This window comes from Eschrichtius robustus, chromosome 15 (genome assembly GCF_028021215.1).
Source record: "Eschrichtius robustus isolate mEscRob2 chromosome 15, mEscRob2.pri, whole genome shotgun sequence".
Classification (NCBI taxonomy): Eukaryota; Metazoa; Chordata; class Mammalia; order Artiodactyla; family Eschrichtiidae; genus Eschrichtius; species Eschrichtius robustus.
This window is the reverse complement of record NC_090838.1, coordinates 46634538-46651730: the sequence shown is the minus strand read 5'-3', so window position 1 is coordinate 46651730 and position 17193 is coordinate 46634538. Positions and strand designations below refer to the sequence as shown.

Sequence of the window (17193 nt, the reverse complement as noted above, 5' to 3'; positions counted from 1 at the left end):
TGATTGAGCTGGGACATCTTATCTTTTCCCACCCTCAGACTGGGATTTACACCATTGGCTCCCCTGGTTCTCAGGTCTTTGGACTTGAAGTGAATTACACCATCGGTTTTTCTGGGTCTCCAGCTTGCAGATGGCTTAAGTGGGACTTCTCAGCCTCCATAATTCCATGAGACAACTCCTTATAATAAATCTCCTTTTTGTATATGTATATGTATGTGTATATCTCTGTCTATATCTACCTCCTACTGGTTCGGTTTCTCTGGAGGACCCTGACTAACACAGCCAGTGAAAAGACTTCACTCTGACACGCTTGTTAAAACTGAGCCCGTCTACACAGGAACAAGCTGGTTATCAACATAACTTCAGGTCATACTGATGGGAGGGACAATAATCCAAACACCAGGCACTTCCAGGTCTCTGCTCATTGTGCCACCGAGGTGGAAGACTATGTTGAAATATTTCTCAGGACTCTCTTGATACTGCGTGTCTGCATTTATCCCAACACTTCTTAAGGAGTTCTTAGGAGTGACAGCCAGGAAGAAAAAGTGTGAAAACAGAAGAGAGAAGTTGCGCATAAAGAAATAATTATAAACAAAAGAGAAATTTAAAGACCATTTGTGCTCCTCTCCATTCATGACAACTACTTCCTAATTCAAAGGGTACTGTTTTTACACACAGGCATCCTGTTGGTGTGGACCTTCCTAAGCCTAACTTAAACTTTTAGAAAGCTAATGAGGAAAATAGACTATACCTTATCCAATGCATACATAGCAAACACGGGCCCGTCATGAGCTTTCACTGTCTTTAGTAGGAGAACATCCTTCCAAATAAAAATATCTCCAGTAGCTGCTCCTGAGAACACCAGATCTTCCATTCGTCCATAAGAAACACACATCATTGTTTCTAACTTTCCAACACTTCCAAAAATTCCTCTTTTAGAGGTGAAGCCCCCACCTGGAGTAGACCAAGAGTATTTATTACTTTTTGAAAAATTGACACCTTCTATGGACATTTAGAATGACTATCTTCAGTGAAAAACCCAGTGTGTCTACATTATGTGTCTACATAAAGATGTATTAAAATGGCAGAAAACATCATAACAAAAACATTATAAAAGGTTTTTTCCTTCACGCATTAATTCAGCGCTTGTTGAATCCCTACTTTGTGGCGGGCACAGTGGTTGACACTGGGGTATAACGGGGAAGAGTTCCTGCCTTCAAGGAACTTAAGGTCTGGTCGGGGAGAGAACGTGATATACATCTCTAACCAAGGTTCAGCGCAAGTTCTGTGCCAGCCAGAGGAACGGGTGACTGAGTGCCCTGGGGAGCCAGGCAAGTCTTCCTGAATGCTGACCAAAGCGAGTGAAAACAGCAGTGGCTGTAATGTAAAATGTAAACATGTTTTATGTATGTTTTGCCTCAATTTTTATCACAGTGACTTTGGGGTGAGAAAAATGAATCACTGTGTAGGAGAAGTACATCAGATTTGTTCCTTAAATGTTCACATTTCCCTGTACTTTCTTATTAGCACTGAGAAACCCAGACTTATTCCAGACAATTGTAGGCAGGCTGGCTCTCCAGACATGGTGGGTGCCATGACCCTTTCTTCAAAAGCAGAAGGCATTGGAACAGTAGCTTATTTATCTTTTGCCCAGTAAAAGATTGGGCTTGGTACCAAAGTTGATACTAAGAATTCAGAAACAGTCCCAATGAAAGGTCTGACCTATTAGTGAGAAAAACAAGATATCCTTCCATGTTTTGTCCTGCTTATTTACTCGTCCTTATTATCAGCATTATAAACCACAAGTATTTATTTTGACCACTTACTGTGTGTACTGTGTGTCATATTTAATTCATGTGCTAAATGCAGTTATAAACTAATAAAAAGAACCCTCAAAATATTGAAAATTGTATTCACCCAACTAGAGTGATTATTTCCTGCTCAGTAGTCCAACATAATCACTGCTTTCAGGACTGATGACTGAATATAAAAATAATTATTTTCACAGCAGAACATTTCCCAAAGCTTTCTAGATATTGATGAATATACACGGCATCATATAGAGTGTTCTAAGCTTCACAGCTCAAACATTATTTGGGAGCAAACGTCTTTTAGGCATACTTTAATTTTAGATTGCAGAGATAGGCTAGGTAGTGGTGTTGGTTGTTTTTTTTTTTTTCCCAGCTGGAGTAAAACTTTCAACCACATAAAGGATAAACCCTAACAATAGTACCTGCTTGTTGCCAGAATTTGATGTGCTTGATCCCAACCGTAACCAGTCTGTCAACATGGTGTGGGTTACACTTTACCACAAATATCTTATCTTTATGTCCTCTGTAAGAGACAAATAGGGGAAAAATTCCAGTTTTCATGACAGCACTGCTAGAGAGTTTTATTAAAAGCATGCATTTAGTCTAACTTTCATTAAGCACATCTAATAGGACAAGTAAATTAGAAGACGATTTAAAATACACATGGGGTCTACACTAAAATAATGAGTTTTGGTTTTTCTTCGCATGTTTGAGCCCTTTCTTCTTACCCTACCATTGCTACCAAAATCTACTTAATTATGCTTTAAACAAATGAATGAAATATTTTAAATGGATCAGAATGTCTCCATAAGATAAAATTAATGCCACAACTATAGAATTGTAATTCTTGGGATACAGAGGTCTTGTATAAGAGGAGGGAGAAGATACTGTAAAAGTATTAATGAGAAGCTTCAAATGTAATATTCTTGCTGGGGAAGGCATAACTTTGGGTTAAACAGTTTCAGCTAGAAATGTATTCACAAGAAGCCAAAGCCCCTGGCTCACATCCATGGAGAGAGAAAGGCTGTCGTCTATCGATTTAAGGCACTCAAGGATGCTGTGCATTCAGAAATGTAAGTTTATAACCCAAGAGGCAGAAGGACAAATATAAAAGTGAGGACTGACTGTAGGGTGGAGCTGTAGACCAGCATTCCACAGTGCCAGGGAAATTTCTGGTTTAGAGTATAAAGTAATCACATTAGAATCTAAGGATTTACTGGTCTTAATGGACTATTTGATGGTCTTCTCTCGTATACTAGGACCTAACTTTCATTATGTAAAAGAAAAGCAATTAACATAAAGAACATGACTGACTAGTCTCCCTTATGAATACAGATACAAAAATCTTAAATAAAATACTAGCAAGGAGAATCCAAGAACATATTTAAAAAACAGTACATTATGACCAAATGCAAGGGTGGTTAATTATTAAGGAATCAAATAATACATGAGAAAAATTATGTTATTTTCACAGATGCCAAAAGGGCATTTCACAAAAAAAATCTAACAGTCACTTGTGATTAAAAAAGTACTCAACTAACACTCAATAAAGTAGGAATTAATGGATGTTTTAGAGTTATCTCTTAGACTTTTATATTTCCCTGCAGTTCTTGACTCTCATTGAGAAACACAAATTCATTCAAGACCAATTATACACAGACTGGCTCTTCAGATGCTGTGTGCCATTATCCTTTTTTTAAAAACAGAATGTGCTGGAACAGTACCTTATTCATGGTGTGTTTGTGTGTGTGTGTGTGAACTCGAAAGTCAGATTCTTACTTAATGTTATTCCCAATAAAGTCAGGAACAAGACTATCACCACTACCATTTAACATTGTACTGAACATATTACCTAATGCAATTAGACAAGGTCTAAAAAAATTAAAGGCACAGGAGCTGGAATGGAAGAGGTAAAACGATTTCTTTTTGCAAATGATAATAATTATATGTCTAAAAAATTCAAAAGAAAATAACATAAAAATAACTACAAATAAGATAATTTAGGAAAGTTGCAGTATATAAAATTAAATACAGAACCAATAACCTTAATATATATAATATCCAGTTGAAAAATATACTGGAAGAAAGGACTCTATTTATAAACAATAAAAATATCAAGGCATAAATTTAACAAGAACTGTGCACTATATGCAAATGAGTACAACAACCACAAAACACCCCATATTTGTAAGATAGAAAAGTAGACTTAAAAAAATGGAAACACATTCCATGTTCTTGGGTTTGAAAACTCAATCATAAAGGTGTTAATTCTCCTAGCTTCGCTTATAAATTCAACTTGATTCCAATAAAAAAGAGCATTTAGTGTCTGTTCTTTAATCTGGAGTTAGACACCTTGACTTTAAAGTTCTTATGGAAGAATAAAACAGCAGTAATGGCCAGGAAAAGTCTGAAAAAGAAAAGCAAAGTGGGAAGAGTAGCTCTCCTAGATATTAAAACAATTTATAAAGCCTTCGTGATTAAAACAGTGTGGTATTGGTGCACAAAGTGACTGACAAACCAATGGCAAAATAGAAAATCTAGAAAGAGACCCAATATTTAAATGTAGTAGGTAATAAAGACAGGTCTCAAATCAATGGGGGAAAAATTAATACTTAAAATAAATGGTGTATGTTACCAAATGCTGGCAAGGATGTGGAGCAACAGGAATTCTCATTCATTGCTGGTGGGAATGCAAGATAGTACAGCTACTTTGGAAGACATTATGGCAGTTTCTAACAAAACTAAACATGTTCTTACCATAAGATCCAGCAATCATGTTCCTTGGTATTTATCCAAAGGAGTTGAAAACTTATGTCCACACAAAAACCTGCACATAGATGCTTACAGCAGCTTTAATCATAATTGCCAAAACTTGGAAGCAACCAAGATGTTCTTCAGTAGGTGAATGGATTAAAAAAACTAGTACATCCAGACAACAGAGTATTATTCAGTGCTAAAAAGAAATGAGCTATCAAGCCATGAAGAGACATGGAGGAACTTTAAATGGATATTACTAAGTGAAGGAAGACAATCTGAAAAGGCTACATGCTGTATAATTCCAACTAAATGACATTCTGGAAAAGGCAGAACTATGGAGACAGTAAAAAGATTAGTGGTTTCCAGGACAGAGGGGAGGGAGGGACAAACAGCCAGAACACAAAGGGTTTTTAGGGCAGTGAATAGTGAAACTATTCTGCATGATACTATAATGGTGGATACATGTCATTATACACTTGTCAAAACGCATTGAATGTGCAACACTAAGAATGAACCCTAATGTAAACTGTGGACTTTGGGTGATAATGATGTGTCAATGTAGCTTCATCTATTATAACAAATACACCACTCTGGTGCCAGGTGGGGATTTGAAGGTGGCTGGGAGAGTGGGTATACAGAAACTCTGTATTTTCTGCTCAATTTTGCTGTGAACTTAAACCTGTTCTAAAAAATAGTCTATATAAAAGGGGAAAGGAAAATGGTGTTTGGAACACCTTGATAGCCATATAGAGAAAGGAAAAAATTGAATCTGTTCCTCATACGAGATACTGGGATAAATTCCAAATGGTTTAGAGATCTAAATGTAAAGATGAAGCCACAGCAGATTAGAAGAAATCACAAGTAATTTCCTTTTAACCAGAGGACAGGGAACACTTTCCTTAATCAGTCTCAAAATCTTGAAGTGGTAAAGACTGATAAATTTGACCACATAAAAATAAAAGCCTTTGCATGATGAAAAACATCATATCAAACTCAAAAGAAAAATGACAGACTAGGGGAAATATCTGCAAGTTATAGACAACAAATATTATTAGCCCTTAATATTTAAAGGACTACTTCCTGTGTGAATTGTATTTCAGAGAAACCAAGTGGTTCATGAGAGAAAACTCTTATTTATAGAAGAATTCTAGCTAATACGAAGAATAAATAATAGAATTAGAAAATTATCATTTTCAATCCCTAATTAAATAATCAATTTAGCCCACAGTTGTAAATGGATGCTACAACCATTAGTTAATACATTGATGGGAAGCTTTCAATGGAAGGATGAGGCTGATAGTACCAGAACCCACAATGGAGCTGAGAATTACTAAGAGTAGGAGAACCAGACATTTGGGGCAGTGGTACACCATGGGGTGGACTGGAATTCCTGAGAAAGAGGAATTCCATCCCTGACATTGTTTAGAATTGCTGGCTCAGGAGAGTAATAAAAAGCAGATTGGCTTTTAGTTGATCTTCTTATGCTTTAAAAAATTCCTACAGATAATAGAAGCCCTATTGCTTGCACCTGTCAAGTACTACTCCCACTGCCCCCACCATCTGGTATGCCACTGATTATGTTTCTTCTGATAGAGTGAAACATGAAGTACATATCAGGTACTCTTGACTAAAAAATTGAACTTAGGAGAAAATATCTGCAAATCATATATCTGATAAGGGACTTATATTCGGAATAAATTTTTAGAAACCCTTATAACTCAATAATAAAAAGACAAATAACCCTGTTAAAAATGAGCAAAATACTGATATCTAAATAGACATTTCTACAAAGAAGTTATACAAATGGCCAGTAAACACATGAAAAGATGCTCAGTATCATTAGCCATTGGGGAAATGAAAATCAAAACCTTAATTAGATATCACTTCATATCTACTAGGATGGCTATAATGAAGTGACAGACAATAATAGGTGTTGGCAAGTACGTGGAGAAATTGGAATGTTCATTCCTTGCTGGTGGGAATGAAAAATAGCGCACCCACTTAGAAATGTATTTTGGCAGTGCCTCAAAATGTTAAATACTAAGTTACTATATGACCCAGCAATTCTACTCCTAGGTATATACCTAAGAGAAATTAAACATATGTTTACTTAAAACCTTGCACACAAATGTTCACAGCAGCATTATTCATAATAGCCAAAAGGAGGAAACAACCCAACTATCCATCAACTGATGAACAGATAAATGAAGCGTGGTAGGATCCACACAATGAAAAGGAATGAAATACTGATCCTTGTTATGACATAGATGAACCTTCAAATATTGGGTTGGCCAAAAAGTGCCTTTGGTTTTTAAGTAAAAATAAAAGACACATTCTTCATTTTCACCAAGAACTTTATTGAACAATGTATTCACCCTTTTGTTCCACTACCTTCTGCCATTTTTCAGGCAACTTCATAATTCCATCTTCCCAAAACTTTTTATCATTTTGAGCAAAGAACTGTTCCAGGTGTCTTTTACGGTCTTCCAGGGATTTGAAATTTTTTCCATTAAGAGAATTTTGTAAAGATCTAAGTAAATGGAAATCCGAAGGTGCAGTGTCTGGTGAATACGGCGGACAAATCAGAACTTCCCAGCCAAACGGTAACAGTTTTTGCCTGGTCATCAAAGAAACATGCAGTCTTGCGTTATCCTTTTGGAAGATTATGCATTTTTCTGTTGACTAATTCTGGATGCTTTTCGTCGAGTGCTGCTTTCAGTTGGTCTAACTGGGAGCAGTACTTGTTGGAATTAATTGTTTGCTTTTCCAGAAGGAGCTCATAGTAGAGGACTCCCTTCCAATCCCACCATATACACAACATCACCTTCTCTGGATGAAGACGGGCCTTTGGTGCGGTTGGTGGTGGTTCATTTCGCTTGCCCCACGATCTCTTCCATTCCACTTTATTGTACAGTATCCACTTTTCATCACCTGTCACAATTTGTTTTAAAAAACAGAACGTGTTCATTACGTTTAGGTAGAGACTCGCATGAGGAAATATGGTCAAGGAGGCTTTTTTCGCTTGACTTACGTGGAACCCAAACATCAAAGCAATTCACAAAACCAAGCTGGTGCAAATGGTTTTCAACACTTGATTTGGATATTTTGAGTATGTCAGCTATCTCCTGCGTGGTATAACGTTGATTGTTCTCAATTAATGTCTCGATTTGATCGCTATCGACTTCAACTGGTCTACCCAACCGTGGAGCAATGTCCAGTGAGAAATCTCCAGCACGAAACTTCGCAAACCACTTTTGACACATTTGATCAGTCACAGCACCTTCTCCATACACTGCACAAATCTTTTTTTGCATTTCAGTCCCATTTTTACCTTTCTTGAAATAATAAAGCATAATGTGCCAAAAATGTTGTTTTCTTCCATCTTCAATATTAAAATGGCTACACAAAAATTCCCAATTTTGATAAGTCTTTTAAAATGCACGCTGATATGACAGCTGTCACATACAATCTAACAAAATTGCTTCGAATGAAGTTAAAGACAACTAAGTGCTACTAGAGCCATCTTACAGAAAAATCCGAACGAACATTTTGGCCCACCCAATATTATGCTACATGAAAGAAGCCAGTCACAAAGAACCTCACGTGATTCCATTTATACGAAATGTCCAGAATACAAAAATCCAGAGAGACTGAAAGTAGATTAGTGCTAATGAGTATGGGATTTCTTTTTGGGGTGGTGAAAGTGTTCTGAAATTAAATAGTGTTAATGATTGCACAACTCTGTAAATATGCTAAAAAACATCAAATTATGCACTTTATTCATTTATTTTTATTATATAAGTTTCAAGTGTACAGCATTATAAGTTGACATTTGTATACACTACAAAGTGATTGAACTGTACACTTTAAAATGGGTGAATTGTATGGTATATGATTTATCAATAATACTAGTATTAAGGAAAAAAAAGCTGAATGTGAATCTAATCAAGCCTATGGATCTAACTACCATTTATAGGAAATACAGGGAAATGCTTGATATGCTTTCATGAAGACCCAGTCAAGTTTAGAATGTGACACATTCTATAGGTCAAATGACCCGGCTTCTCAAATGCATCCATGGCAAGAATAAGGTGGGAGGGGGACCGCTATAAAATAAAAGAGGCTTAAGGGAGATGACAATCAAACGTAATAAATGGGCCCTGTTTGGATGCAGATTTGAACAAACCAACTCTCATTTTTGAAACAGTCAGATATGTTTGATTTTAAATAGAGTAATAAATTAAAGAAAGAAATTACTGTTGCTTTAGTTAGTTGTGATAATGGAATGGTGGTTTTTAAAAATAAGTCTTTTCAGTTAGAAATGCCTAATGAAGTACATACTGGTCAAGTGACACAATGTCTTGAGTTTTCTTTAAAATTTTATAGCAAAAAAGAAAGTAAAAGTAAAAAATGAGGGGAGGGGGAAGAGCTTTGTATCATTTGTAGGATGTTGCAGCTGGGTGATGGGTATAAGGGAGTTCTTTATGATATTTCCTCCGCTTGTGTGTAACGTTTAAAATTTCCATAATAAAAAGTTAAAAGAAAAGTAAAGAAAGAACAGAGCATCTCCACAACTATTATGTAGGCCTTACAGTGAAAGGCAGGGAAAGGAGGAGAAACTGATTTTTGAACTTTCTCTCTTTGTTTCTTTGAAAGTCAAAAGTGAAGCTTGGACACCAGGGCCAAGATATATCACTGAAAGTATCAGGAACAATTAGGACAGTGAGAAAAAGGTTTAGATAAAAGAGAAGAGAAAATGTGCTTAACATAAAGAGGAGAAGTGAACCAGATAACCATAAGAAACATTAAACATCCAAAGATTTCTTGATTGGAGGAAAATCCCCACAGCTCCTAAATCAATAATATAAATTTTAGAGAGAAGACGCTAGAGAAAACTGAAATGAAAATTGAGAACAGATATCACAAATTACATCCCCTACATAGAAAAGAGCATTGTTTTGTTTGCTAGTGTCTATACAAGGTCAAACAATTAGATGGTTGGAAAAGTCTTTTTTGAGAGCACACTTTAGTTTTCACCTAATTTCTTGGTGTCATAAAAACACCAATGTTCTTTCTCTTGTAGCTAAAATTCTAAACTGACTAGTGATGGCACGTAAATGTTTAGTTAATGTCAACACCTAAATAAAGAACATTCTTTGAATACCTCTGTTATTTTTCCCTTTAGACGCTTGTTAAATTTGTAGAGAAGTTGCCTACAACTGTGTGTGTGTGTGTGTAAGAAAAACAAAATGAAAAGAGTTTCAGGTCCTACCCTGATGGAATAAGAATGTAGGAGAGTCCATACTGCTGCCCTAATACAGGACGATTCCTATCACCTGAGTCATAGGTAATTCATCACGTAGGGCTACATTTTAAACTCTATCAGCAAGTACAGGGGAAAAGGGAAGAAATGCTCCTCTTCTAGAAGCCAAAGGCAGCTGCACACGACGTGAGTTGGTTTCCCAATCTTCTATTCAAAACCCTCTCATTTGCATAGAGGCCCAGTCTCGGTGTATGTGATTTGGTTTTCTCCTTTTTTGTGAAGGTAGCCCACAAGTGGAAGACTGAATGAATGTTTGATTTATACCCCAGTTCTAAAAAAGATTTAAAATGGCTTACAATATAGAATAACATAGGATAAGCCAGGTAACATTGAGAAGAAGAAAGGAAAATGATACACTGGTGAGTGAAAAAAAAAAAAAAAAAAAAGCAAGTTACAGAGCAGTATGCATAATACCCCACATATGAATAAAAATGGATAAAAATATTAGCAGCATATATACCAGAGAACATATGCTAAAATGTTAGCCATGGCTATGTCTGGGTAGTGGAATTATGAATCATTTTCATTTTCTTTTTGGTGATTTTCTGTGCTTTCTAACTTTTTAATAATCATGTATTATTTTGAAAACAGAGGAAAAATTAAAAAAGGAGAGTGAGAAAGATCTCAATTTGGTATGCAGGAGGCCTGATCATATTCACTAAATGTATGTAAGGGTAGGGACCTAAAATAGAACAAGCAGTGGAGCTAATACATACTCTGAAGGTCTACGTACCTGCTCCATGTGGGCCTATGTTTTGTCCCTAAGCTTTTTAGTAGCACAACTATTTCTCATTAACATTGAAGTAATCTTGTTATGCACCTTGATAACTGTACCTTTTGCTTAATATCCCCACTGTTCAAACTTCTGAGATGAAGCTTGTCAATAATAATTAGCCATTGCCCCCCAGTCATGTTACTGGTGTGATGGAAATCTAAATAAAGGGACATAGAGGTGCCTGATTAATTATCTCATTGTTCTGCCCTGATTGACGCTGATATCAGGCTATTTCACTACTGCCCATAAGAGATTACTCTTGGTTATTACATAGGTTACTTGTATATTAGACTAAAATCTGAACAATCTTTAAAAGGAAAAAGAGACTAAAAAATTCATTTGCAATGGAGGGGACTGAAGTCATTCATGAAAATTAGCAAAGATCAAAAAAAACTGCAAAGAGATTGGATCAAGTCTCATCAAGATCTTGTAATAAGATCTTTATGGGCCAATTCCAAACTTCTCTAATTTCTCTGAGCTGATAAAAACATAGGTTCACTTAAACATGTTCCCAACTGAAGGGCGGCTTTTGAGTGCAGGGGGTCCACGTTAGCCTTGGGCAGCAGCGGTGCTGCCGGTGATGCCATCACAGCCACTGACTGTGCCCCTCCCCCCATGGGGAAATCTCACATCCTGAGCGACGGGTGCTACTGCAGAACTTTACCTGCCAGAACCACACAACCTGCGGGAAGCAGGTTTGTTGTTAAGCCTTGCTAGTGGCGATGCAGGCCATGATTGAGACACAGAAGTGCAGAGTGAGGGGTGTCACTGAATCAGCCATCTTCTGAGAGTAAATTAGACCCTTGGAGGAGCTACACTGACTCCTGGAAGACAGTAAGGTCCCACTGGTAAAGTATTACTCCTTTTTCTTTGTCACTTCTTTCATGCCCCTGTTTTTAAAGCTTCTATCTACTTAAGCACCTTAATCTCAGGCCATAAATAGAATTTTAATTTGTTTGGTTACTTATTTACATGAATATTTATGATTGATAATATTGTGTAAATATTATTTATTTATTATTTAAAAATCTAGTATTCATCCAAAGAACTTTAACAATCTCTGATACTCTTTGGATAGAGCAATGGTGAATGTTACAATTGCAGAATTGGTCTCTGAAGACAACTCTGCAGGTGTCCTGTTAGGGGAATGTGACATATGGCTTGGGAACAATTCTAAGAATAAACTGTATTATTAACATAATGGTGTTAAGTCACTTTGTGTTAATTAAATAGAAGTAGCACTACCAAACATATCAAATATATACTTCTAAAATATTAATAAATATTTCTTTCTTCCATTTCTATTACTGTTTCCGATATATAACAGGTGAGCTACCCACATTTGCAGAGGGTTTTCTAGCAGGAAAACTGCGTTTCTGTTGCTTTTGAAATGCAGACGTGTGCTTTGCCTGAGATTATCTGTAATGCAGATGATATGTTATCAGAAATATTAAAGTAAAATTCAGTACATTAATCTAGGAGGAAAGCGGACTTCTGATTAGAAGCTGAATCTGAGTATTAGCGGGGAGTGATATAACCGTGAGGAATACTAGAGAGAGCAAAAGAAAAACCGCTTGGGTAGGCAGATTTATGAGCTGTCATTTGCTGCCAAGAATTCCATCTCAATAGCAGTCATCAGAAAAGCTCCTCTTACTCTCCTAAGACGGTCAGCTGGAGTCCTCAAGGCTCCATTTGCTCCTCCTCTGAGTCTCCAGCAATCTATAGGTCTTCATTCATTAAATCAAATTGCCAAAAAACACTTTTTTCCTATATAATTTAAAACATCAATTTAAAAAGTGAATATTGGGGTTCAAAGTCATTAATTTAAAAATGATTTTATGGTGCCAGATAAAAAGGAAGTTGGTTTATGCAGAGAAGAACCAGTAGAGAGATAAACTGATAACATGCCTTGGGCAACAAATTGTATTGCTGGGCCTTGGCGGTCAACTATTTTGACCTCTGACTATGGCCGGGCAGACAGCTAAGACCAATGTAAGCAGGAGTGGAAAGCAGTGTTCAGACTTAGGGCTGATTCAGCAGGGAGGGAGGCTGGGGCAAGGGAGGACAGGTGGTCTATAAATAGCAGGTGGTCTTAGAAGGTCTATTTATAAGATGGGGAGATTAGGGCAACAATTTGCCTGCTTTGAAAGCGAGTGGCAGGTGCACACGCTGGGCCTCCTTTCCTGCATGCTGCAGCCTCATGACAAGTGGAACTTCTGACTCCAGTGACATTGACAGTCCTTCACTAGATGCTAAGACAGTGGAAAAACAAGGGGCAAGGCACAAGTCTGAGGAAAGCTGCTTTCCTACTGCTGGGAAAAAGCTTTGATATAGATAATGCATATATTACTAAAAGCAAAGTGATGAATAACTCTCTGGAAAGGATTTCAGAATTTTCCAATTGCCTGAAACAAACATTAATTCCTCTATGTCAGGTTTGTCACCATGAAATATTACAATATGTTTTTACTTAGGTGTTAAGCTTTCTATGTGAACTTCATCTGAGTTTGAAGATGAAATCTTACCAGAAAATGCAAACTATTAACTTTTACTGCAGTGTGATCATTGGCAGGATGCCGTTAAGACCTCGGCAGCTTCTTACCTGGTGGTGGCTATCTTTTCTCCCTTTTTCCAGTCCCAAAATACAATACTGTGAAAATCGTCTAAACCAACCGACACCAGACATTTTCCATCGGCTGTATGAAAACAACACAAATGTCAAATGACTCATTTCTCAATGAAAAACCACAACATTTTATATACTGTAAAGAGGAACAAGAAATTGATCTTAAGAATATTATTTAGGCTCAAATACGTTAGGAGAATAATACACTAAGGGGACCTCACTAAATGAAATGCGTAACTACTAATAGTGGAGGTTCTCAATGTATAATAACTGGTTGCTGAATTAAATCGCTGACCCAACATTCCAATCTGAGACACAGGGCTGTGGGGAGCTTCTCAGGTAAGTCACCAAAACCTTGTCTATTTTGTGTCAGAAAAATCTCATGACATTTACTAGAAGAGCCATTTAACTTTGTGACTCAGTCTACTTCGCTCTAAAAAAAAAAAACTGGTTCTGTTCAACCCTCCAAGATAAGAGCATTATAGAAACTAACTTGGAAAATTCTTTCAAAAGATGATTTTATAATTTAAAAAAAATCTTAATTTCTTAGTTTCCCTATTTCAAATGTAATATGCTTGTTGTAGGACATTTAGAAGATACGGACAAAGGAAATTTAAAAATCATCCAAATTTCTAGGCCTACATTTGATATACATCCTATCAGTTTCTCTACCTAAACGTGCTTTGAAAAGACAAAACCAGGATCATAGTGAACATACTATTACTTAATTTTTTTTACTTGTTATATGATGAACATTTTCCCTTAGTATTAAATATTATTTATAATACTATCAATAATTACTATAATTTTGTTTTCCAAAATAAAAAAAAATATATGATATGTAATTGAATTTGAAATCAAAATAGTTAATTTGCTTTCTCATTTCAAGACAGAAGAAGAGGTACAGTCAGTAAGTCCTTCCTTTGCTGCCTCCTCACAAAGCTTCACAGGAGAAGCATCTCAGGTCAGCAGTTCCTCCCTAGCCTGGAGTGGGCTAGGAGACGGGTTGCCAAGCTCACCAAGGCTCAGTTTAGCAGGGTGTATTCTCTGGCGACACACAGCCAATGGCCTTAGGGTAAAGAAACGTGAGTATGTGATAAACCGTTTCTCCACAGCCCACTCAGGGTTTCAACTGGTATTTTCAAAGACAGCCCTGGGGTAGATGCCAAATTAGGATTGCCAGGGAAAATAAAGGCGCCTAGTCAAATTGGAATTTCAGATAAGCAACGAATAATTTCTTAGTACAAGTATGCCCCTTGCAATGTTATATTGCATGCAATTATATTGCATGGGACATACTTATACTAAGAAATTATTTGTTGCTTATCTGAAATTCAAATTTAATTGGGCCTCCTGTATTTTTATTTGCTATATCTGGTGACCCTCCCCAAATGCTGGTTAACTAATGCCCAACCCTTGGGTGCCCTTACTTGTTCCACAGACCCTCCCCCGACCAACTGGGAACGGTAGTCTGCTCCTTTTCTGGAGGAAAAAGGAGAGTAAGAGCCTGGCTTAACCAACCAAATCCTCCCCAATCCTCTACTACCACCAAGTATGAGGCAAGGATTTGAAAGTTACATTAACCCTTTCAAGCTCCTAGACTACAGTAGGTGAATACAGTAACACTTTGCCAAAGGCCTAAATCACCACCAGGTGAGTACTATAAACAAATGTGTCTTCTCAATCACAATATGTCCTTATGCTTAAATGTTACCAGGCTTTAAACTGTGCCCCGTCTCTTTTCATGCATTTGGGAGAAGGGACTGGTGATGACTTCCGATTCATTACCAGCAACATTACCTTTCCTGTACCTCTTGGTGTGGTCTGGTTATATTTCCATATTACCATGTCTCTGTATTTGGTGATTTTCTTTTTATTAGAGAGTTCTCTCTCCCTTTTTAGATCCTAAACTCTTATTTAAGACTTACAGTACTTGTATCACATTTCCAACATGATCCTCGTACTGAGATGGTTTTCAATGAATTCTGATGATACTGGTGACATCAGGAGGATGAGGGAGATAAAAATGGAATATGCCTACGGATGGTGCAGAGGGAATGGGAATATTCTGTTATATAAAAATTTTAATCAAAAACACTGCACAGATATTCAGTGTCTCTTTTTTTTTTTGCATTTGTTAATTCTACATTTTGTTTTCTTTTGTAACCTGTGTAGCTATATTAGTATGTCTTTCTTAGAATGCAAACATCCACACATTTTAAATGATAGGGTTTTTTTTTTACATTTTATGTCTTTTGAAGAAGTCCTCAGGGTAAGTTGATTTTTTTTTTTTTTTGGCTTCTTTTTATTGGAATTTCTGCAAGGCCCCATCAGCTTGTCTTCACAGTCATACCACCTTTCTACCCCAGTTTGTGACTATGAGTAGCAGTGAAGCAGCAGAACAAATCTAGAGGTGCCTCAACAACCATACCTCTTCTTTAGGATGGTGACTTTTTCTTGAATTCTGCAGGTGTGGGCAATTTCTACATACCACACAGTTTGGAAATATAGTTGGCTATCTTTAAATTTTTCTGAGTTTTTGTTTCCCCTCACAGAGGCTTGATCTTAGCTCTGAAAATCCATTGTTCCTTGACCATTTAGTCGGAGTTTTTGATTTTCAACCATATTTTTAGGGTTTAGGTAATGTCCTTTCAAATCTTTCCAGTCACAGTATGTATTAATTATGGATATTTTGTGACATAGTCCAGAAATAATTCTAAGGAGCTTAATGTCAACAGTAAAGGGCAAATTAGAAAGAGAAATATTTTACCCAGACAATTACAAGTTGGTCCTGTATTCAGGGCTCATAAAAAATGCATAGGTTTTTGGAACTGACACAATGAAATCACACTAGTCTTAGATGTGCCCTTGTGGAAATCGGTATTATTCAATGAAGGTTTTTAAAAATATGAGGATGATATTTAGGCTAGAAAATATTTATATCTGAACCTTTCTCTTTCTAATTGGCTTTCTGTTCATGTGGAAGCACTTTCCTGACTGCAAGTACAGAAGCAAGGACGGCTCCGTTTTCCCTAGACAGTGATAATAAATCCACAACGAGTTGCTCAATTAAGTGACACAATATAAATTCATTCCTTCTAGTTGACATAATTTAGAGGTATGGGTTGTGTTGTTAGAAATGTTTTTGATTAAAAATGTCATCTTTTTTGTTTGCTTTGGAAGAGTGGCAAGAATAGATTAATCTAAATTCCTAGGTATAACTGCTTATCTGCTGTCTAGTTTTCACATCATTTGCCTGCTTTGTATTTCCATGACAATCTCTTTCTCTCATTTCTTTCTATTATCGGTAGGTCTCCACAACACCCCCCAAGATGAGCTGACGTGTAAGAGACAGGTGGGTGTGGAGATACACTGAGATACACAGATGGGGCCACTAGCTAGGTAATAACCAATGTAGGTGTCCTGTTTACATGGTGAAACTGGGAAACCTAAATCATCTTCTCTCTCAGCATTTTGACTTGAACTCCTCACTTTACTGCAAGTATCCAAAAAGAAGGGATAGATGCTTCTGCTCATGAAAGTGTTTGACTCAGGGCTGTTCTAGGACAGGGGTCTCTTTTCACGAGGGTGCTGTTCCACGTGGCAGCCTCTATGCACCACCATGCCCATACCACATTTACACTGGAGAGTAGGGGTGGAGGCAGCTGCAGGCACTGGCCATCAGGTAGAAGGAGTGAGGAAGTAGGGGGGCACAATGAGTGGTCCAGGTACGACTCTCATGCTAAAAGTTCACACCAGCCCTGGTGGAGGGCAGGGGCAGGAAAGGGCAGGAGGACTGAGAGGGAGAGCACAGCCGGCACAGCTTCCACCAGCTGACGGCCCCAGGCCTGGTGGCTTTCTCATGGGACTGAGAGCCAGGAGACCTGGGTCCTCGCTCTGG

The 17193-nt window shown here is 37.2% G+C and overlaps 1 protein-coding gene across 1 annotated transcript in view; it reads right to left on the bottom strand.

Moving 5' to 3' along the window:
- The window catches only part of EML6 (EMAP like 6), a 317613-nt gene that overhangs the window by 79017 nt on the left and 221403 nt on the right, over positions 1–17193 (bottom strand). The window contains exons 16-18 of the mRNA XM_068564158.1: positions 13269–13362; positions 2234–2334; positions 752–954 (exon numbers count right to left, since the gene is read on the bottom strand). Of these exons, the coding sequence (XP_068420259.1) occupies positions 752–954; positions 2234–2334; positions 13269–13362 (398 nt within the window). The remainder of the gene's footprint in view (positions 1–751; positions 955–2233; positions 2335–13268; positions 13363–17193) is intronic.